Source organism: Petaurus breviceps, unplaced genomic scaffold, assembly GCF_028583685.1.
Source record: "Petaurus breviceps papuanus isolate PSGF00001 unplaced genomic scaffold, PetGlider_PUasm1.0 227, whole genome shotgun sequence".
Classification (NCBI taxonomy): domain Eukaryota; kingdom Metazoa; phylum Chordata; class Mammalia; order Diprotodontia; family Petauridae; genus Petaurus; species Petaurus breviceps.
Window position 1 is genome coordinate 799,863 of NW_027185896.1, and position 23,130 is coordinate 822,992.

At 38.0% G+C, this 23,130-nt stretch overlaps 1 protein-coding gene across 16 annotated transcripts in view; it reads left to right on the forward strand.

Moving 5' to 3' along the window:
- TNS3 (tensin 3) overlaps window positions 1-23,130 on the forward strand; it is a 427,559-nt gene that overhangs the window by 304,471 nt on the left and 99,958 nt on the right. For all 16 annotated transcript variants that reach the window (XM_069095442.1, XM_069095438.1, XM_069095436.1 and 13 more), the window contains one exon: window positions 5,419-6,672. In XM_069095442.1, coding sequence (XP_068951543.1) covers window positions 5,419-6,672 — 1,254 coding nt within the window. The remainder of the gene's footprint in view (window positions 1-5,418; window positions 6,673-23,130) is intronic.

Sequence of the window (23,130 nt, forward strand, 5' to 3'; positions counted from 1 at the left end):
ATAAAATATTGAGATCATCTGCTTTTTAAATTAAAGATCAAAAACATAAAATTTTATTTCACAAATACAAAGAGTTTTGGATAAAAGGAAGAAGTTATTGTCTGAAAGGTGAAGATATGGTGAGAAGAATAAGATGATGGAAAGGAGGAAGAAAAGAAAGGGAGAGAGTGCTTCCTCCATTAGATTGGAAGGTGATTTTGTGGATCTAAACTTCCCTTATTCTATGGGGTTTAGTCCCTGTCACCATGCTTTGAAATGCTAATGAGCTCAACTTTCAAAGCCCTAAATAAATGTTTATTGAATGAATTAACTGACTAATCATTGTTCTCTCCACTCTTAAACTACTCTAATCTTTAAACCTGAAGAGGCATTTTTCTGAATGAAACTGAACAAAACAATCCACTAAAAGGGACAGTGATCCTTGGGCTTGAAGGTTGGGTAACCAGAGTGCTCTCTCTGCCTTGTTCTATAAAATCACACTATAGTCCTTTAAAATATGTTGATATATTTTAGTAAAACTAATCTACACTGAATCTGAGAATATATGCAGTATTCTGCACCCATAATTCCTAACCTCTTAGAAGGGACAGAAGAGTGTTTTCATATCTCTTCCTGGGGGTTAAGCTTGGTTATTATATTTATGTTGTGTTTTATTCTTAATATTTACATTGTTGTTATGTTGTATGTTGCTTTCCCAATTCTGTTCACTCCGTCTTAATCAGTTTATGTAAATCTTCTTATGTTTTTCTGAATTCTTCATATTGATCATTTCCTATTACACAGTAATACACTGTGACATGAATGAATGAATGAAGCATTTATTAAGTACTGTGTTAAGTGCTGGAAATATAAATAGAAAATTAAAACAGCCTCTGCTCTCAAGGAGCTCCCACGCCAGTGGAGGAAGATCACACATTTTGATGGTTCTGCTGCAAGTTAGATGGAAACATCCCATGGTCTTTATGGTAGAGTGATAATGCGTTATATACATGTACCACTGGTTACTTGGTGACCACCAGGTAGGACAGTGGATAGAACTCTTGGGTCAGTAGTCAGGAAATCTTGAGTTCAGCTTTGAACAAGCTAAGTATGTTGTTCATGGGCAAATCGTGCAACCTCTCTCAATCCCAGTTTCCTCAGCTGTAAGATGGGCGTAATAACACCTACCTCACAGGGTTGTTGTGGGGATCAGATGAGATAAAGGGCCTTGGCATATATTAGGAGCTTAATAAAATGCTCCTTCCCCCACCTCCTGTCAGCTTCTTTTTCCTAGCCGTTTTCCAGTTGATGGGCATCTACTTTGCTTCCATTTCTTTGTTCTACTACAAAAGTACTAAATATTGCTTTAAATGTTTTGAACTGGATGTTTGCTTTTCTTTTTGTCTTTGACCTCTTTGTAGGAATATAGCTTTCTGTATTCCTTACACATATGTTATAGAATCCCTGCCCTCTTGGCACAGATGTTGTGGGAACCACCCTATTTATTATGCTGTGACCTTAAGATCACTGATTGAAGGTAGTATTTTAAAGCCTTGACTTGATACCTGCACAATTTGGGGCAAATCACTTAATGTCTCATCATCAGGATCACAGGATTTAGTGCTGGGAGGTACCATGGAGACCAAGAGTTTCCAATCTTGGAATATATATACCAACAGGGAATAGTACAAGCTTGTCAAGGGGGAAAGGTGGGGAATTAGTTAAACTTTTTATATTTTTTCTGATGGGAGATATGCATGGTAAACTCTAGCATTGTTTCCTTTCCTATTGAAAAGGGATTATGGGAGAGTTTATTGAAAACCAAGTGTTTGGAGACTAGAAAAGGTTGGGAACCTGTGGCCTAGTCCCACTACCTCATTTTACAGGTGACAAAATTGAGGCCTAGAATGCCTAATAAATTTGTCCAAGGTTTCCTTTCTTGTGAAATGAAAATATTAATATTTGTACTACCTACCACAAAGGGCAAGGTTTTTGTAAATTGCAAAATGTTGTAGAACTCTGATTTATCATGTGATCTAATTCCCCAATAAAGTCCTGCTTAGAAATCTGGAGACCATGAATTTCCAATTTATACCAACAGAGAATAAGCTGTGGTAGGCACGACCAATTCACATTCTGTGATGCTGTGATTTGAAGTATTAACATTCCAAGCTCTTCTTAACCTGTGCTCCGGACTGCAGAGAGACTAAAAATATTTACTTTCTGGGACCTAAAATAATTTCTCTAGCCTAACTAATCTCACTGTAGCTGAAATGACTGATCATCTAGAAAAAGTAGAAGTAGAAAGAAGTTCTATCTGCGCTATACGACAATTCCCAGGGGGGAACCTTTAATCACTTAATTACTAAAACCCTTCTTGAGAATATGTTCTAACTGCCATTCAGAATAACACTGGCTAGCCCCAACAACCTACTGAGGTCCATCAATTTTTTCCTAGTCACAGAAAACAAACAAACAAAAACTAAGGTTTCTCACTATTCCCTAAGGCTCTGAGTCCCCCCTTTAGAATTTTGGGTGAATATTCCATAAAACTTATACTTTCAGATAGCTTATTTTCTAGCATTCGTTTGTCGTCGTCATCGTCTTCTTCTTCTTATTATTTGCTTTTTGGAGTGGGGAGGGCAGGGCAATTGGGGTTAAGTGACTTGCCCAAGGTCACATGGCTAGTAAGTGTTAGGTATCTGAGGTTGCATTTGAACTCAGGTCTTCCTGACTCCAGGGCCGGTGCTCTCTTCACTGTGCCCCTATTTGTCTTTCAATCTTAAGATAAATACTGGTGAGAGAATGTCAACCTTAGAGTCAGTAAAACTTGGGTCCCGGAGCCAATCAGTTACCGGGTTTTATCAATACTTTTGCTTCTGTGACATCTTTCTCATTCACCATCCGTTCACATAATCATCCCCATCATTACCTCTCATCTGCCCTATTACTATAGGCTCCTAATTGGTCTCTCCACTTCAAATCTCTTCCCCACTCTCTAATCTATTACCAGCTGCCAAGGTAATATCTCTAAAGGGCAGGTCTAGCTAACTATGTCACTCCCTTGCTCAATAACACACCCCTATTGTCTCTATGATAAAATTCGGACCTGTTTGCCATTTAAAGCCCTTCCCAAACTGGATCCAACCTACTTTTGCAGGCTTATTGCATACTTTTTCACACTTTGATTCAGCCAAACTGGACTTCTGTCTTTTACTCACAACGGTCATTCCATTTCCTATCTTTGTCCTTTCTTACCTGTGCCCTCCATTTATGGAATGAATTTCTTCCTCACCTCTATAGCTTAGAATATTTCATTTCCTTTCAAGTCCAGGTCAAGCTACCCCTCTTGTGTGAGACCTCCCTTGATTCCCAGTGCCTTCTCTCCAAATTACCTTGATACATGTACTTTCTTCCTGCCAATAGAATGTAAGCTCCTATATGGTTGAAGCTTTGTCTTGAAATATAAATATTAAAAAACCTCCTTCCATCTACATTTTATATTTTATGTATCACATATAAATATGTGTATTTATACAGATAATTGCATATTGTCTACCCCATTAGAATGTGAACTACTGTAGATCAGGTAGTATTTTTTGCCATTAGCACTTAGTGCAAAACCTGATATACAGTAGATACTTAATAAATTCATATTGACTGCCAGACTTTTAGGCACTATATAATTTTTCTTTATGTATCTCCAACCCTAGCACAATGTATGTTCACAAAAGTTGGCAATTTGTAAATGCTCTTTGAATTGTATTGAAAATTTATTTTGGGGTATTTTTTGTGGCAAAAAAAAAAATGTATTTCCAGTCCTAATTCAGAAATATAGGAATATATCTCACTCCTGTCCTGGCAACAAGATCCTCTTGGACTTACTTCATCAGTGATTATCTTCTGCTGCTAGAGACACTGATATCACCCCACCCCCAAAGACCAATCAGACCCCCTCTAAAAATCTCAATTACAAAAGCCCCCAATGAAGCCATTTTAGCTACTATTATTAGAGCTCCTACCTTAGAGACCTTTGAAGCCCCCACCATTTCATGTCACTGACCCTGTGAGATACTGCCCTCTCCACACTCAAAAAAAGGGGAAATCTAGAACTCAAAAAGTAGGGACTTCAGAACAGAAGCTTTTATAGGCTTTCCCTGTAGCATCTCAAGGTGGTAGTGGCCTGTTTGGCTGTTACCAATTAAACACTGCTCATAAGTAGCTAATCTTTGAAGTGCAGGTTCTGGACAGTTGTTTGTAGTCTGAAATTGTCGATGTGCTATTTCAACTGTATTTTGATTACATCTTAGAGGAACTATTTTTCAACTCATTTTGGGCTTTATATTTTCTAGTAGGAAAGCACTAATCCATTTCATCTCATCATTTATGGCAAATTATTTTTGTTTTATTAAAATCTCTCCCTCCCACTAATTCACTCCTTTTTGGGCAATTAAAAACAAAACTAAAAAAAGAGCAATGAAAAATAAAGACCTCAATTCACAATCATATAGTTCTACCAAATGAGTTCATGGCAAATTATAAAATTGACAATATAATTATTTCCAATCATGTTTCTGATCATATAATTATTTCTGATTATATGTAGTATGGCAGTCAAGATACGTCACTCACCTCCTTTTATTACAGCTGCTATGTAACACAATAGGGTTTCTCTGTCATTAGTAAAGTCGAAATAGAAAGGAAGCGCTGTTAACATTCACATTCATTTGATTATTCCTGTATACACCTTAGCCAGACAGGTATGAGTTCTGACATGCTGCTTAGGAGCGCTTGCTTTTGATGGAGTGCCTGACATTTCTTTAGGCTTTACCAAGTTGTGTGTATGTGTGTGTGTGTGGGGGGGAGGATTGGGGGGGGCAGCCAGCCCCACAAGTCATTGACCCATGATAATGCATTTAGCATGAACCAACAGACCAGGAGCCCTGAGACACACGCTTGAAGCATGTCTCCTGAACACTTCAAAAGCCATGTTCAGTCTATTGTGGAATGTGTGTTCGTCATGTCTCACAAATTCCAGGTGCCAGCAAGTGTGGGTTTTCAAATCTTGTTATTGTATGACTACAGTTTCATCACAGAGTAAAATGAAGCAGAGGGGGAGAAAACATTTGACCACAAGCCCTTTGAGCTGATGTTTTTGTTTGCCTTCCCCAGCTTGTTCTGAGAGGGGTGTGTGTGTGTGTGTGTGTGTGTGTGTGTGTGTGTGTGTGTATTTATGAGACCTTTGTTAGAAAGTGAAAGGTGTAGCTTAGGGTGATTAAAAAAGTGCCAGGCTGTGGTTCTCAAAGCACAGTACTTTTCTAAGATGATGGAATCATTGAATGCATTAGTCACATGTAAAAATGTTTATCTCTTCAGCTCTCGAGATGTTTCAGACCTTTATCTAATGGTAACTTTTTTTTCTTCTCTCTACCAACCCAGTGTTACATACCCAAGGTCCAATTGATGGCAGCCTTTATGCTAAAGTGAGAAAGAAGAGCATCTCTGACAGCAACATCCCAGGCGGGACCCAGGTTGTTCCAGTGACCAGCAGCCCTGATCACAGTGACCATACCCTGTCTGTTAGCAGTGATTCAGGCCACTCTACTGCCTCAGTAAGGACAGACAAGACTGAAGAACGCTCAGCTCCTGGCACCAAAAGGGGATTGAGCCCACAAGAAAAGGCAGAGCTGGACCAGCTTCTCAGTGGGTTTGGACTAGAAGACCCTGTAAGTTCCCCAAAGGATATGACTGATGTCCGAAGTAAGTACAGTGGGACTCGCCACGTAGTGCCAGCCCAAGTTCATGTAAATGGAGATTCCAAGCTGAAAGATAGGGAGACAGACATCCTAGATGATGAGATGCCCAATCATGACTTACACAGTGTGGACAGTATTGGAACTTTGTCCTCGTCAGAAGGTCAACACTCCAGCCACCTTGGAAACTTTACCTGCCATAAAAGTAGTCAAAATTCTCTCTTATCAGATGGCTTTGGGAGCAACACTGGAGAAGACCACCATATTGCCCTTGCCCCAGACCTGGGCATTGGCGTAGATCCCCTTTATGAGCGATCATTTGCAAATGGTGAGCCCAAGCAGGTTCAGCAGTTCTTGAGGAATCCTACAGTGTCATCTCAGGCACCAGCCTATGGACAGGGCACCTATTCCACTCAGACCTGGGTACGCCAACAACAACTAGTCGCAGCGCATCAGTACAGCTATGCGACAGATAGTGAGGGGAGATTTGCCATCCACAACTCTTCAGAGAATTCAAACTACGTTCCAGCCCAGCCCAGGATCCCACTAACTCCCACAAGAGGCCCCAGCAGCAGGGATGCTGTGCAGAGGGGCTTAGGTAGTATTTCCAGTCCTAATGAAGTTCCCCAGCACTCTTATCCAGAAGGTTTCAAACCTAGGTTAACACCAGAGAAAGAGATAAATGGGGTTGATATGGGTTTGAATGCAGGAATTTTACCAGGATCTCCAACTCTAGATATTGACCAATCCATTGAACAGCTCAATAGGCTGATACTGGAACTAGACCCAACATTTGAGCCCATCCCAACTCATATGAATACCAAGACGAGTCAGACAAACGGATCTGCATCCCCAGACGGCAAAGTGGGAGGAGGACTAAGGGTCAACCACAGATTTCTTGAGAAAGGAGAGAACATAAGCAGGAATTCCAGCCAACATGGTAAGTTGTTGTAGTCATGTGTTAGTGGAATGCCTTGCCCATGTCGTTCTTTTAGTTTTTTATGAGAGAAATTTAGAGTGTCCCTTGTTAGATTTATGTGACTATGAGCAATAGAGAGTGTTTCTCCCAGAATGTTATTTGATCATAATCTGTGCTGTAAGAGGATCCAATATGGTAGAATGGGAAGGTCATTGATTGAGAGCCAAAAGGCTTGGCTTCTGGTCCCATCTCTCCCCACTTCTCAGTGGTAGGACCTCTTTGGACCATGCTTTCTTCATTTGCAAAATATTGCTAATCCCATCTACCCCATAGACCTCACAGGAATATTTTGAAGATTGAGGAAGACGATGAATGTGAGAACATTTTTAAGGTGCAAGATTAATGCAAGTATCAGGTCCTCTTATTAGAGAGAGAGTTCAGCAACAATCATTTTCATAATATTATTTTAGATTATAGTTCACTTACTCTGAGATTTAAAAAGACAGATCCCAGGGAATTGCCTGGTTGAGTAATTTGCCCAGGATAATACCACTAAGGATTACTGGAGGCAATATTGAACCTTGGTCCTTTTCCTTCTCCCCACTTTTATCATGTGTAAAAATTTTCTCCCTGTTACTTCACACTTTTAAAAGAATTTTGGAGGGAATTTGGTCACTTAACAGACTTTTTTCACCTTTGAATAAACTGGTTCTCATGTTTAAGAGGAAGAACTGAGTCAGGAAGAGTCATGTGCAAGAGAGCATATTCCTGCAGGAATGAAATGTTTGTGGAAGTGAGACTGTGAAATGAACAGGCTATGCACATACTATGCATGGTAGCCTTATCCTTTTTGCATTTGCCATTATGCATAGGCTGGAGCTCAATGTTTCTTCTGTTAGAAAAAGTCAGAACTGAATTGTTACCAGGCCCTTTCAAAACATCTAGTAATAAGCTTTGTCTTAATTATAAATTCTAAATTTTTCAAGACATTAAGAATTAAAAATCGTGATCTATTGATGGGTATCTCAAGATGAAAACTGAGTGAGGAAAGGAAATAAAACGAGAAGAACAATGTGGTAGTGGAAGGATTTAGGTGATAAGCTGAAAAATCATTTTTATTTTCAAAGTTTTCAAACAATGATGGTAGTAATAAGGGTATAATAGAGAATTTTTCATTGTTAATAATATAGGCTTAGACAAAGCATTCATTTGAGTTAATATAATTCAGCCAACTTTGTACCTTCTAATATCACTCAGTATGATTCTTGATCCTATGCTTTCATAGTAAAGAAAAAAAAAGTATTTAAGATTCTATCACATTTTCACTAATTATTTGGAAGGCTGTTTAGAGCTAGAGAAATAGCGTGAAAATGCTTTGCACACCCGAAAGTGCTATGTAAATATCAATTGTATTATAATTTTTATTACATTGTTATATTATTAATTACATTATAATTCTTGTTTGATAAAATCTGAACAGAAGGCTTGGCTCCACAGAAGTGACTAGAGCTAGATTGTATCCTGGGAGGTTGTCGAGCTAAAAATTTTCCTAGAACATTACTAATCCCTTTTACCAGGAAGTGGCTTGTTCAAGAAACAAGTATTCCATGCATGATGGAATGGAATGTTTAGCATAGGATGAAGAATCATACTGGGTGATGTTAGAAGGTACAAAGTTGATTGAATCTTGGGGCAGCTTCACAGTATCCTTTTGAGTCGCACTCTTTCTGAATGGAAGCACAGTCATACAGTAGAAACTCTTTCTGAGTAGAAACACAATCATTTTAGTTTCTAGCTATAAAACACTAGGCTGGCCAGTCACTACTACCAGATTAAAACATCCATATAATACGGGACCATGCCTTCTCTACACGTTGTGTCTTCTTCCGTCATCCACCTCCAACATAGCATAGTGCTCTGTATCCAGTAGATGCTTAATAAATATTTGCTAAATGAAAAGATTGAAAAAAATTGAATGCTTGAATTGAGAGCATGCATGGGCACTTAGCATGGTGTTTGGCACTTAATAAATGCTAATTGTCACATTAGTTATTTCAAAATCCAGGATCTTTTGATCATGAATGGATATTCCGACCACTAATGCAGATTACTACCCCTCCATGATTTATAATTCATTCCTTTATTAAGTTCACTAATGAAAAAAAAAACTTTCTTAGCTTAGTAGGACACAAAACAGCCTGAAAAGAACCTAATAACAACCCCAAGACATAATGAAGCATCTGAATAAGGTGGGAGAATCATACCGTCTAACTTGATGATTTTTAAGGCTAAATTTGCATAATTTTTAATATAATAAGTCAAAATGGCATGAATAGAAGAAAGAGCTAAATAGAATGAAAGAGAGGTAGCTAAACATCTGATTACAAGTGTCTGGAACATGTTCAGAGACTTTGGAGATGATGAGAAAACCAGTGCTTTGAAGGGGTTCCAAATACTTTTGAAATGTATCAAATTTAGTGTGGGGCACAGATGAGCCTTCTTTTTTTTTATTTGTAAAGGATGGTATGTTGAGCTCATACAAATGGTACTTTCAGTTCTTCTATTATGTTGAGTGAAAGGTTTTGCTCATCTGAAAGGCTTTGCAAAAAATAACAGAACTACCCCTCCCTGTCTAGCTCAGAAACTAGAGCCCTGATCTCACATGTTCAGAGGAGTACCTGTGGAGACTGAGCCCTGCTCTCTTCAGCAGTGGCATAATATTCTGAGAATCACAGAATTGCAAATGTAGATGAGAAGACCATCTTATTAAACACTCTCATTTTATAGATGAAGAAACTGAGTCCTAGGGAGGGTCGTTGATTTGCCAAAGGTCACCCAGGGAGCATTCGCGAGAAGCAAAAATGTTCTCTGAATTTTCCAATGTTCCCTAAACCTCCATTTAAAAAACAAACCAGACTAGCTATCCTTCATTCCTCAGAATCCCCCATCCTGATTCTGGGTGGGGTACCATTCCCCTCACCCCCTCTTTTTTTTTTTAATTGTCTTCCCCCATTCGAATGTAAGCTCTATGGGTGCAGGGATTGTCTTTTGTTGTGTTTGTATTCTGTGTTCCCAGACCTTAGTATAGTGACTAGCGTATAGTAGGTGTTTTAATAAATGCTTGATGACTGCAGAGTTATTGTGCTTTTTCATTGTCCCATACCATTTTCCATAATGCTACCTGACAATATGAACCTTATCTTTTCTTAAAGACAAATCCTCTTTTTGCCTACAAGCCTCCATCCTTAATAGCATTTATATTTTTTATAGATCATTGAAATTCAGCATATTGGAGCCAGGAATAAATTAGTTGAATTAAGTTTAAATCTATTGTGACAGTACCTGAAGGACCTGTGATTTCTTTGGTTGTATTCTCTTCAACCACACAGATCGCAGCGACGCCACACTTCGTTATGGTCTTCTTGAATTGCTCTGGCCAAAAACATTCATTAATTAGATGGTGGCTTACCCTCTGTATAAGAGCTTCTTTGACTGGTCCTGGGACAAGTGGCTGGACTCATGTTCAGACCCTTCAGCTTAGTTGCCTGAATCTCCCCCTTAGATGGAAAATTCTTTGAGAATTCACAGTCACTTCCATGCTGAGATAACAGAGATGGAGAGAATTTCTGTGTCATAGACCAAGAGGCTACAACAGCTCAGACAAAATGTAGTAGATCTATGTATTTTTTTACGTACTTCTTACTGGAGTGGAAGTTTAGTCAGTATGTCTGTTTCTGAGCATCTTTTGGCTCAGGATTCCCATTGTCTCTTCACCTTGGAAACTGTGTTGAATCCTAGTTTATTCTGACGGTAGATATTTGAGGAAACATGGTATGAATGTTGGATTTGGAGGCAGAAAAAAATAGTGTCAGCATGAAAGAGAATAATAATAATTGTAATAACAATAGTACTTATTGGTTTTTGGACCTTTATAGTTATGTCCAACTCTTTTTGACCCCATTTGGGGTTTTCTTAGCAAAGATATTGAAGTTTACCATCTCTAGCTCATTTTATAGATGAGGAAACTGAGGCAAACAGGGTTAAGCCACTTGCCCAGGGTTACAGAGTTTTTAACTGTCTGAGGCTAGCTTTGAACTCAGGAAGACTAATGCACTGTACCAGCTATCTGCATTTATATAGTGCTTTAAGATTTGCAGTACACTTTTCAAATATTATTTTATCTTCACAACAACCCTGCAAGTTCAGGGCTATGATTACCTTCATTGTATATATGAGGAAACTGAGGCAAATTCCCCAGGCACATTAAAATGCCTGTAGTGTCTCACATTTACTTGGTGCTTTACAGTTTTACAAAATGTTATGAGGTGAATAGTAAGAATTTTCAAATTATCATCTATCCAATGATGATAATGTATAATATTCAGAATTTGTAGTGGCTAGATAGAACATGGGACATGGAATCAGGAAAACTTGATTTCAAATCATTGGTCAGTTATTGGCCTTGTGACCCTTGACAATTAACTTCATCTCTCTCAGACGTAGGCTCTTCATCTTTAAAATAATAGCACCTACCATGTGAGTAAAGTAAGCTAATATATCAAAAGCATTTTGCAAGCCTTAAAGCACTCTGCAAAGGTTAGTTATAATTATTAGTGGTGGTAGTTATAGTAGAAGTAGTAGTGTATTTATTTCAACATTATAAAATTTGGAATGTTATGATATTCCCATGGGTTGGACCTCTCCAAATAAGGGAAAATAAGGCTAAATTTTAAAATATCTATTATAGAGGTTGACCGTGATTTCTGATTGCTGAGAAGTAGCGTGATTTATAGGTGGAGCAATTAGACTTTGAGGCAAAAACCCCTGGGGGTTCTAGTCCCATCTCTCTTATTAGCTGTGTGACACTAGGCAAGTCATTTAATGTCTGTATTTCTTCTGTTTTGTCATTTGTGAAAGGAGGGCATTATACTGGATGACCTTTAAACTCCCCTCTAGCTCTGATCCTGTGAATTGTTGGATATTTTTCTAAATTTTAGATTTCTAGGTAATGACTGAGTTCCAGTATAGATACTAAATCAGAAGTGCATGCATGTCTTGGGTGTCTTTCTGTGGGGCTCTCATAAGATCTATAATCTGAAATAGAATGGGATAAGATGAAACAGTTTGGTATTGTGTTAAAGAGTGCTAGACTTGGCTTCAGGAGAGGCCTGTGTTTGATTTCTACCTCTGACTCTTAATAGTTTTATAACCGAGGACAAATGATTTCAGTTCACCAAGCCTTAATTTCCTCCATTAGTCACATGGGGATAATAATTCTCATATAATCTACTTCTTAGGGTTGTTGCGTGCATCAAATGGGACAAAGTATATAAAGTGTTTTGTAAAACTTAGTATCTTATACAAACGTTGACTCTTATTTTTATGTCCCTGGGAAGGTTGATTTTGTTCTTTCATTTCTGTTTTCTTTTGAAAATATAGTTTACTTTTTAATCCATGTCTTTTTTTCTTACAACACATTCATGTCCTTATATCCCCCTATCATTCCCTTCCCCAGGAAGCCTTGAGAAGGTTAATTTTGCAACGACATGATGGTAAAAGGGGCCATTTATTCAATATCAGTGGTTGTGAAGTTTTTCATCCCATGTTGAATTACTGAGTAGCTGGGCTGCTTCATCACATAGAGAAGTCTCCGTCCCTTGAGGTTCTGAACAGCCACTTGTCTAGGAGGTTTTGTGAGAGGAGCATTCCTCACATTGTTGTTGGCATTTTGGGGGCCTTTCCATCTCTGAGATTCTGTGGTTTGTTAAATACAAAGTCAAAAAACAAACACTCTTAGGGTTATGGCAAAGTTTTCAATTATGGAATATTGTTTGAGGTTCTCCCCCGCCCCATGCCTTCGTAAAAATGTCTAAAGGTGAATTGGGGTGAGCATAACTTCTATTCCCTTCATAATGCAGAATGTCTGCTAGCTAATAGCAATATTTTATTCTCCTCTGAGGTAGAAATTGGATTAAAGTCATGTAATATTCTTTATATTTTTCTTTTCTTTGCACTTGATATCATGGGGGGGTAGCCAGTCATCCTCTTATACAACACAGGTTAGTTTTACAGCATTTTTTCTTAAAAAACAATTCAGTGTTTTTTATGCTGTTGCAATAAGCAGCATTCGCTGACCTTTTCAACTATCCTCAAGCATGTATAGTCCTTTGTGCTAATGGGGTTTCTTGGATAATTTCCTTTTAGTGGGTGGAAGGTAAGATTACCGAAGATAATACACGTGTAACAAAAGAATTGACTGAACTTGGGAAATCAGGATTCAACTGATGGCATAAAGTTGGCTCTATAGTTTTTTTAGACTTTGAGGGTCTGAAAAACCTTGACACACTTATTGTTATCAAAATATTTATTCATGTTATACCAACGCTCATCCTATGGTTCTGCAAAATTGGTAGGCATTGTGATTTCCTTAAAGATAGTGCTCTATTATTCAACTTATTATTTATCCCAACTTCTTTCTTTCCTTTGTTCCTTTTTTCTTTCTTCTTGTTTTTTTACTCTCCCTTCCTTTCTTCTTTCCTTCCTTCCTTTTTTCTTCTTTCCTTCCGTCTTTCTTTCTTTTCTTTTTTTCTCTCCTCTCTTTCCTTCCGTGTATATGTGTGTGTGTGTGTGTGTGTGTGTGTGTGTGTGTGTGTGTGTGTGTATGGTATGTGTATATATGTGACTGAGCTTGGAAACAAATAGGTTTAAGACCTGGAAAGAACCTTTGAGACTATTTGGTTTAACCTCTTAATTTTACTGAGGAAACTGATCCAAGAGGTAAAGTGATTTGCCCAGGATCCCGAAAGCAGTGAGTTACAGAGCCTGGTGTCATACCTTCCCTTCTAACTCCAGCTGCACTGTTCCCTACCCTGTCCCTCTTGTCATGTCCAGACTTCCTTTCACAGTATACCAGGATATGTGCCTTTAAAACACAAGCTAATATAGTTTGTTTTGCTTCTACCTGACAAAGCAAGTAATATGCATTCTAGCAATAAGGTTGTCGATTGTAATTATCAAATGAAGTAATAAATAAAACACTTTGCAAACAAACCTTGAAGTGCTATATAAATGTTAGCTGTTATTTATAATTATCCAAGTTTCCCATTCATTGAGCATTTGCTTGGGGAAACTGCTGGTTGAGGCTCATTCTGTATTTTGGATGCCCAGTGCCTATCACGTGGTAGGCATTTAATAAATGCCTGTTGATAGAATAAAAGTTTCTATAATACCACAGTGATTCTGTGATCTCATTGATGGAGGTATCCCTTCTAACATCTAACTGTTAGTTCACGCACACCTTCTACTTTGCATCAAAATCATGCCCTTAGGATCCACACAGAAATTTATATATCCCTAGGATATCTACCCAGCATGCAGGGGACCTTCTTCTAGGTCTCTTAGCATTATGCAGGTACTTGCTTAAGTGGTCCCACTGTTATCACTGTCCTACCTGCTCTTCATTTATCTATCTTTCTGTTTACACAGCACAACCTGTTATTGCCCACTAAGCCCTTAGGATGACTCACAAACTTGATTCTTTAGAGATAATCATATTCTATGATTCATAGCCACATAGCCTCCCCAGGAAGATTTGTACTTAAAAGATTGGTTTTTGTTTCAGAAAAAAAAAAAAACAAAACACCTGGGACCCTTAAAAACGTCACATATTTTCCCTAATTCATTTCATCACACTCTCTCCCTTCTGTCCAATTTTTGGCTCAGCTTATCTGAGCCCAAGATATATGTGCTGATGAACCATTATTTCCAGAGAACCATGTTCAATATTGCCATGGACATTTGGCAGGTAGAACATAGTAATTAATAGCACTTTAGCACCTGGTCAGATGGCCTCAGAAATCTAGAACAAATTGATTCTGGAAATTTTGAAAATGATTTTCACCTTAGTGGGAGGAAAATGAACACAGAAAGAAATCTCTGATGTGGTTTCTTGATATATTGGGTAACTGAGTATTTAACTTGAGGTGAAGGAAGGAACAAATACATAAAATTCTGGAAGATGTGTCCCAAAAATCTGTTTGCAGTTACAGAGACAATGAGGGTGTAGTTCGTAGGATTGTAGATTGAGAGGTTGAAGGGGCATTAGAGGTCATTTAGTCCAGCTACCTCATTTTATTGTTAAGGATTCTCAAGTCTAGGTCTCTAGGTTAGGTCTTTGCCAAGGTCATACAGACTGATAGATGGCAGTGCTGGGATTTGCCCCTAGTTTCTTCACCTCCAAATCCAGCATTCGTTTTCTTATTCTTTATCAGGTATCTCTTCTCAGTTTTCTCTAGTATTTTCTTCTATATCTTCTATTTGTGTAAAGTTTTACTTGGGTCTTTTCTTCTTGTTCTGGCTGACCCAGCACTTATAGCATAGCAGAGTTTTATATATATATTTGTCTTAAAGCTATTTTGGAATGTATTATGCCCCCTACTAGACGGTAAAGTACTTTAGATTACAGAATACCTCATTTATTTTTGTGTTTCCTTCTGTATCTAGTACGGTAATTTGCACGTTGCGAGTAATAATAACTAATATTTCTATAGCATTTGACGATTACAAAGTGCTTCTCAGATGGATATTGTCTCATTTGATCCCCATAACAAGTCTATCGAGTAGTTGTTGTTTTTCCCCCATTTTACAGATGCAGAATCATACTAAGAAAGTTTAAGTGTCTTGCTCAGGGTTGCACCGTTAGTAAGTAAATGAGGAAGTGTCCAAATCTAGGTCTTCTTGAATTCAGGTAAACTCCTTTCTTTAGCACAAACGTACTTCTGGGAGTTACTGGCTTTTATCCCCCTTACTATCCTTGGCTTTCCCAAATTTGGTGTGAGTTTCTTGAGGGAAGCGTCTGTGTTAATTTTTATTTTTCAAGACTTTGTCTTCTTCCCTAGCTTAGTGCCCTGCATGTTATAGGTCTTTAACTACTTCCTGTTGAATTGAAATAATACTTGCTGAGTATGTTTATAGGGATTCCTTTCTGAATATAGATGGGAGTGGATGGCCACTGAGGTGCCTTAAGACTCTTAATTCTGGGCTTCTGTTAGTCATTTTGTTTGTGTACTGTTATACAATCTGTCAGCAGGCAGGCTCTGAGAAGAAAGGGAGATCTTTTCCCTCTGTCATGAATGAAAAAGAATCTTCTCCTGAGTAGGGTTTATGGAGATAATGGAAGATTCAACCTTTGTGTCTCCTCCTGCACTCCAGAGTATTTGTGGGTTGTTGTTATTATTGTTATTTTTGGTGTAGGGGTGGGGGTGGGGTGGGGAGGGAGTGAGGGTGCTAATTAGTGTCTTATTAAGTCTTTAAAGAATTATCAGCCCTGATAGGCCCATTTACACCTAGTTAGCCTTCCAGGGTAGCCTGTTCCTGTGAGACTTCTTGAATTCTGCAGCCTCTGGATAGCTTAGAGATTTTGTTATCTCTTTTAAGGGGGAATCTTTTCAAAGTAGAGAGGAAACCCTTTCTCCCAGGACCATTTATTGTTTCCCCAAGATTCTTGTTTCTGTCTTCACAGAGAGTTGCATAGGGCCTCATATGTTAAAGGAAAACATAAGCAAACAAAAAAAAATGGTCATTGCTCTCAATATGTTTGAATTCATTCCCTGTGTCCGTGGTTTCCTCACAGCAGTGAGAGCAAATAATAATGTAAGCCTTCTGTTAAGCCCAATGTGTGTATGTATGTATAAATAAATAAGCACACATATGTGTACACACAGACATATGTGTATATACATATAAACACATATGTGTGTATGGTAGGTTCTACCTCACAAGGTTGTTGTGAGAACAGAATGAGATAACATATGTAAAATACTGTATGAACCTTAAAATACTACATATAACCCTAGCAGTTACTAGTATTTTATTATTACGCATATGTCATTTTAAATAGCAGATTAGAATTTTGGAAAAACTAGAAGTCATCTATCAGTTAATGTTGTAGGCTAAGCTACATACGTCAGCAAAAAAGTCCTCAACATAGAACTCAGCTGTTGCTTACCAGAAGTCCTCTGGAAAGGAAAAAACAAAAACAAAACCAAAAACGTGGTCATCTCAAGTAGTGCCCAAGACCACTCCTGAAGTCATCAGGGACCTGGGTCTGTCACATAAAGGGATTTAGAGACCTTTTCCTCAGCCAGAACTGGGATAAACAGCAGTTATGCATGCATACAGTCCATTATTGTTTGCTAAGCACATTCCTTTCAACAACTCTGCCTTTGAGCTTCATTATCTTGTGGTCCAAGGACTCCCCTCCTGATACAGAGGGTGATCTGGGAGTTCAGCAGCAACTTTGAAGATAGGAGGCGGGTGATTGTGCTGACTAGGGGACTCTCCTCCCCACCTTTCCCTTGTTACCATCTTGGAAAAGGCATCTTGGGAAAAGGCAGGAATACTTTTTATTGGGGAACAGTTCTCCCTTATCTTCTGTGTATTATATTTTTAAAAAATTCTTTGGATGTTGTAGTCTATCTTATTTCCATATAGCAACACCAATAGAATGTTGGTATTAAAAAGACAAACCTTTGTTTCCATATTCAGAGTCTTAGCATCATTAAAACAACTATTTTCATGAAAGCAGCTCAAATCTGCTCTCCCCATACTGTTCAATTCTGGTCCCAGTTGGTGGTCCATTGGCAGCATTTATATCAGATATGAATATTGATGGATGACAGATTATAGGTCTTACCTGTAAATGCACAGGGAAGCTAAGTGCTGCAGTGTATAGAGTGCTAGGCCTGGAGTCTGAAATACTCATCTTGCATTCAAATTAGGCTTCAGACACCCACTAGCTGTGTGACCCTGAGCAAGTCACTCAACCCTGTTTGCCTCAGTTTCCTCATCTGTAAAATGAGATGGAGAAGGAAATGGCAAAACGCTTCAGTATCTTTGTCAAGAAAACCCCAAATGGGATCATGAGGAGTCAAACTGAACAATAAATATATATATTGTAATCTGGGAAATAAATATTCATCCTCACTGAAGAGTGGAGAAGTACACTCAGGACAGATACTTAGGGTCACCTGCAGTTGATGGGCCTGACTTGGAGAAAGATAGAGCAGAATATACTCAGGAGTGGTCAGACAGGTAGAAAAACCAGGAAAGAGCAATGTTACAAAAACCTAGAGAGGAGAAAATATCCAGTTGAAGAGGGTGATCAGTAATGTCCAAGAGTACATAGAAGTCAAGGAGGTTGAAGACTGAGAAAGGTCATTAGATTGGGCAATTAAGAGATAATTAATAACTTCAGAGAGAGTCATTCTAGTAAAATGATTAGGTCCCAAGCCAGACCGCAGAAGGTTGAGAGTCAAAGGAAAGAAAGTAGAGGGACCAAATTTAGATGACCTCAAATAATTTAGCCATGAAAGATTGGATAGATATTAGACAATAGCTAGCAAGGATTATTAGGGTTTTTTTTTTTTTAAGGATGGAGAAGACTCAAGTGTTTTTGTAGGGAGAAGAGAAGCATCCAGTATATGGGAATAAAAGGGGAGGAGGAGGAGGAGGAGGAGGAAGAGAGAGAGAGAGAGAGAGAGAGAGAGAGAGAGAGAGAGAGACAGAGACAGAGAGAGAGAGACAGAGAGAGACAGAGAGAGACAGAGACAGAGACAGAGAGACAGAGAAAGAGAGAGACAGAGAGAAAGAGAGAGAGAAAAAAGGAAGAAAGAGGAGAAGGAGAGAAAAGGAAATCTACTGGGGATGTTTTCCTTAGGAAGGAGATGGGCCACTTCTTCAGGAGAGAAAGTGGTGAAGGAGGAGATAGTAGGGGAAGACATTTGAGTGAGGCAAGATGAAGAGGGGAAAAGAGAGAACTTTAAAACTTTCAGCGAATTGTCTGTCTGTCTTTTTCTCTGTCTCTGTCTTTACCTGTCTATCTCTGTCTCTGTGTGTGTATGTCTGTTTCTGTCTCTCTCTGGAGTATTAGGCAAGAGCCTCAGTTGAAAATGGGGAGAGGAGGGATGCCATGAAAGTCTCCACAAGGAATGAAGATTTTTTAAATAGCCTGTGGTGAGTGGGATAATGAATTGATGGGGGAGATGTGTAATAATTTTGCCTAGTGTTTCAGTGAGGACCCAGTAAGGCAGGAAGACAACCTGGAGAATCTGGTGTTAACCTGAGATTGTTTTATAGTACTTTTGAAGCTTGGGCATATCTGTCTCAGGATTGCTGTGCTTTCTTTTCTTCTCCCCTATTCCACATTTTCCTTGGGGCTCACGATATAAGATCCTTCCATACATGGGAGAAATTAGTCATGCTAATTTTTTGGGCATTGCACCTTAGGATGATCATCACATAACCTTTGCAAACTTCTGTGAGGAGAGAAGCAGGAACTGTTCAACCTCCAAGTGAGATGTCAAAGAATCTCTACTGTAAACACATGTTGGTTAGAACCATATTCCCCAGATTGCAAATGTAAACAATGAACAGAATTAACCAGTTCAAAACTTGGACTCACAGTACTAGCCTTTCCCTCTTTTCCATTGTCTCTTTCAAGATGGATGGATTTATGAGCAAAATCCAGTAGGCTCTAGCCAACTATGAAACAGTTGTTAATGATTATTTATTTGTTGTTTCAGTTAGGAGGGAATGTGAGGGAGTTTTCTGAACCACTTAACTAGGTTGTTAATTCTGATTTTAAAGTGTAAGGAAAAACAAAGATTATTTCAAAAACTTTTTCATAACATTTAAAGCCAGAATGAACCTTGGAAGTTACCTAATTGGATTCATTTTGCAGGAGGATATCTTTGAGGCCCAAAGAGGTCAAGGTAAGTAACTTATCCAAAGTAAAAAAGATAGAAAGTGAACAAGCTCTCAGGCATTTGAACCTGAGCTTGACTCAAGGTCTAGTATTCTTTCTACTACATAGCTAGCATAATATCTGGCATTTATAAAGCCCTTTAAGGTTTTTAAAACACTTTACAAATATCTCATTTTATCATCACAACAACTCTAGCAAGTAGGTGCTGTTGTTTTCCCTGTTTCATAGATGAGGAAACTGAGGCAGACAACTTAAGTGATATAGCCATACTAAGTGTCTGAGGCTAGATGTGAATTCTGGTCTTCCTTTTACCACATCTAATGTTATCCATTACATCACCTGGAAATCTCTAATTACTAGTTCACCCTCCTACATACAACAAGCTTCATTGAAAGTGGAGCTGTTTTTTTTAAAGATGATTAGTGCCATTTGATGACATTACTTTAGATGCATTATTAACGAGAAATGGTCTTTATCTGTTTAATGGTGTTCTTATGTGGGAATTACTTGTATATAGCCCAATAACTTCATCTGTATCTTCTGATCATCTAGCACACTCTTGGACCTCTTCCTTGCTGGTAATGAGTTTGTCCTCAGGGAATGCAACATACTACTTTAAATAAAATCTGTTTTTATGAGTGTAAATTGCTTTCCAAAACTCTGAACTGCAATTCAAAACCAAATTAATCATTCTGGAATTATCTGGCAACCTGACTGATCAGCACATATACTTGAGAAGCGGTATATTTAATGAAAGCAGCTAAGAAGGTACTTGCAGTAGGTTTTTGATACGATTGAAATCAACAAATTGAAAGTTGGTTTGTTTGATTTTTTTTTAAACTTTCATTGACACTCATGAACAAGCACTTGCCTTAGACCAGGGAAGCTGGGTATTGTTAATAAGGCTAATTTATTTCATTGTCCATGTGGAGCCACCTACAGGTGCTGTTAGGGGAAACCTCCCATTGTCCAATTCTTGATAGCTTTTACACTATTTTGATAGCAGCCTGACAAGCCCTCTCCAAAACACTTTTTCCTGTTGTATGAAACTAAATGATATTTTCTCATCTGTTCCATTTCTTAAGAATTTAGTCTGGGTTTGGTTATTTAATCAAGTAATTAAAAGGAATTGTCCTTTAATTTTAAAGGTTTTTTTTAAGCTATTTAAAACATAGAGAGGAATTTAATTTCATTTCTTGAAGCTTGCTGTGTGATTTAATAAAAACCATTGTCTTATTATTATAAAGCCCTGGGCCCAGCTTTCTACATTTGATCTCCTCCCATCCCACTTTGCCAATGGTCATTTTTATGTATCCAGGACTTATAAGAAATAAAACAAAATCCACAGACAACCTGCATCCTTAGAATGTTAGAGCCTAGAGGTACCTCAGTTATCATTAATTCTAATGCTATCATTTTACAGATGAGAAAACTGAGTCACAAAGAAGGTACTTGCCAAAGATTACATAGTATGTTCAGGAGCAGTCGGAACTTGAACTGGGATTCCTAAATTGAGTCTTCTTTCCATTGCATCACATAACACACCCACCTCCGTGATAATATCATCTTATCTTTAGGGAATATTTGTGAGTTTCATTATCAATACAAAGATGTTCTCACGTGGGAAAATTCTGTTGCTGTTGTTTTCTGATACTCATTGCCCCCCCTCCATGTGCATCTGGAGTCTCAGGACCTTTAATCGTAACTACTTGATGTGATAGACATTTGTTTTCCCAAAGTTCTTGTTTTGTATTCCCTTAAAACATCTATTTGTCTCTTTGCTTTAAGGGTTAGCTCTCTCAGAGGTCTGCCTGCTGCTAGAAGAGACTTTACATGATGGAGTTTACAGTATTGCAAAACAGATTTCTAATGTTCTTTAGGCTTTTTTTTAATCAACAAAACAAAGAATTTTAATAGTGAAGGTCAAATTATTTCAGATAGGTATACAGCAAGCATTCATCCATTGTTGACTCTATCCAAGGATCTGGAAGGTAGACAGAAAAAGAAAAAGTCAGACTCCCTGTACATCCCTCCCCACTCCCAAATAACTTATGGTCCAGTAGTGGAGACTAAAATAATACATGGTCAAATATTACTACAATATAAAATAACCACAAATGCTTAAGAAAAGCACAGAGTACTTTGAAACTTAGTAATTCTAGTCTGTAGGCAATAGGACCACCACCCTCCCTAAACAGATTAAAATGTAATTGGGTAATTTTAAACAAAATTAATAAAAATATAATATAATATAGATAATACTGATTTGTGGTTTTCTATTTGGTATGTGACCCACAGAATTCTGATATTTTTTTGACTGACACCACTTGACTATTAAATTTTCCTTCTCCACAGACTTTAAAACAGAAGTCGGATAACCAGATCAGATAAGTCATAAAAATGGATTCTTAATCAGATATGGTTATCATGATGTCCCTTCAAGCTTAGTGACTTTGGGCAAGGAACTTTAACCTTTTTGGGATTTAGCTTCCTCATCTCTGTAATGGGCAGATTAGGTTAGATGGTCGGCAAGGTCCCTTCCAGCCCTAAATCTTGGATCCTATGACCCTCTGAATCGATTACAGTATCATTTAAGGAATTGTGTATATACGTGACAGGCATGTGTGTATACACACACACAAACATACATATAATCTGAGGAGTGAAGAGAATTCAATACGTTATATAACTTTAGTAGCATGTGTTTATATGCAGGTGAGAGATGGAGACAGGGAGAGACAGAAATAGATAGAGGATATATTTATATAAGTATGTGGGAGATTTTATGTAATCTAATAAAAGTACGTTTCATATATATGTATAAACCTCTGTATCTAGAGAGAAGAGATAAAGGTACACATACAAGCATCTACTATTTCTAATCATAATCTTTCTGTCTGGAACACAACCTGATATATGGGTGGGAGATAACCTTTCACAACTGGGTTTGGCATTAAGAGTAGAATATTCACTAATTTATTCTAAAGAAAGAAAACTAACAATCACCCAAACAGGGGGAGGAGAGAAAACATCCCAGTAGTTTGCAAAATATTTCTTTGCTAAGGTAAACATGTATATGGGTGACCATTAGAATCTATGGACAAATATATAAACGAGACAAGGGAATAAACAGCAATTGAAATGACCAAGGAAAGAAAATCCTGAGGACTGTTCACTCATAGTAATTTACAATGTGTTCATTTCAGATTTCCGGTTCTTCTAATTCAGGAAATTCAGTCATTCCCATTCTTTATTCTTCCGTGCTTCCCTCCCCTTCCCCCCCAAATCCAAAAAAAAAAAAAAAAAGAAGACTGAGACATCATATACCAAACAGATACAATACCTTCTGAATTAAAACCCAATATGTTGACCAAGCAAAGTTTGGATGACAAAATGCCATACCTCATGATTATAAGACAAATAAGAGTTCCAGATGCATTGTACCCAGACTTGATACGTGTCTATCAATAAGAAATCATCTAGACCATTTTGTTGATTGTGGACATCTTTGTCTAGAATGATAACTGGCCTGTGTCAGTGCTGGTGCCTATTATATCAACAGCGTTCTTAGGTCAGAATTCCTAAGCAATTTTTGTCAGTGACTAGGATGGTAGAAAGGTAGCATCCTTGTCTTAATTCTTCTTTTACACTCTCTTTTTAGATCACAGAACTCAGTCAGAATTCCTGGGTTCAACTAGCCTTGTGTCCTTGGGCAA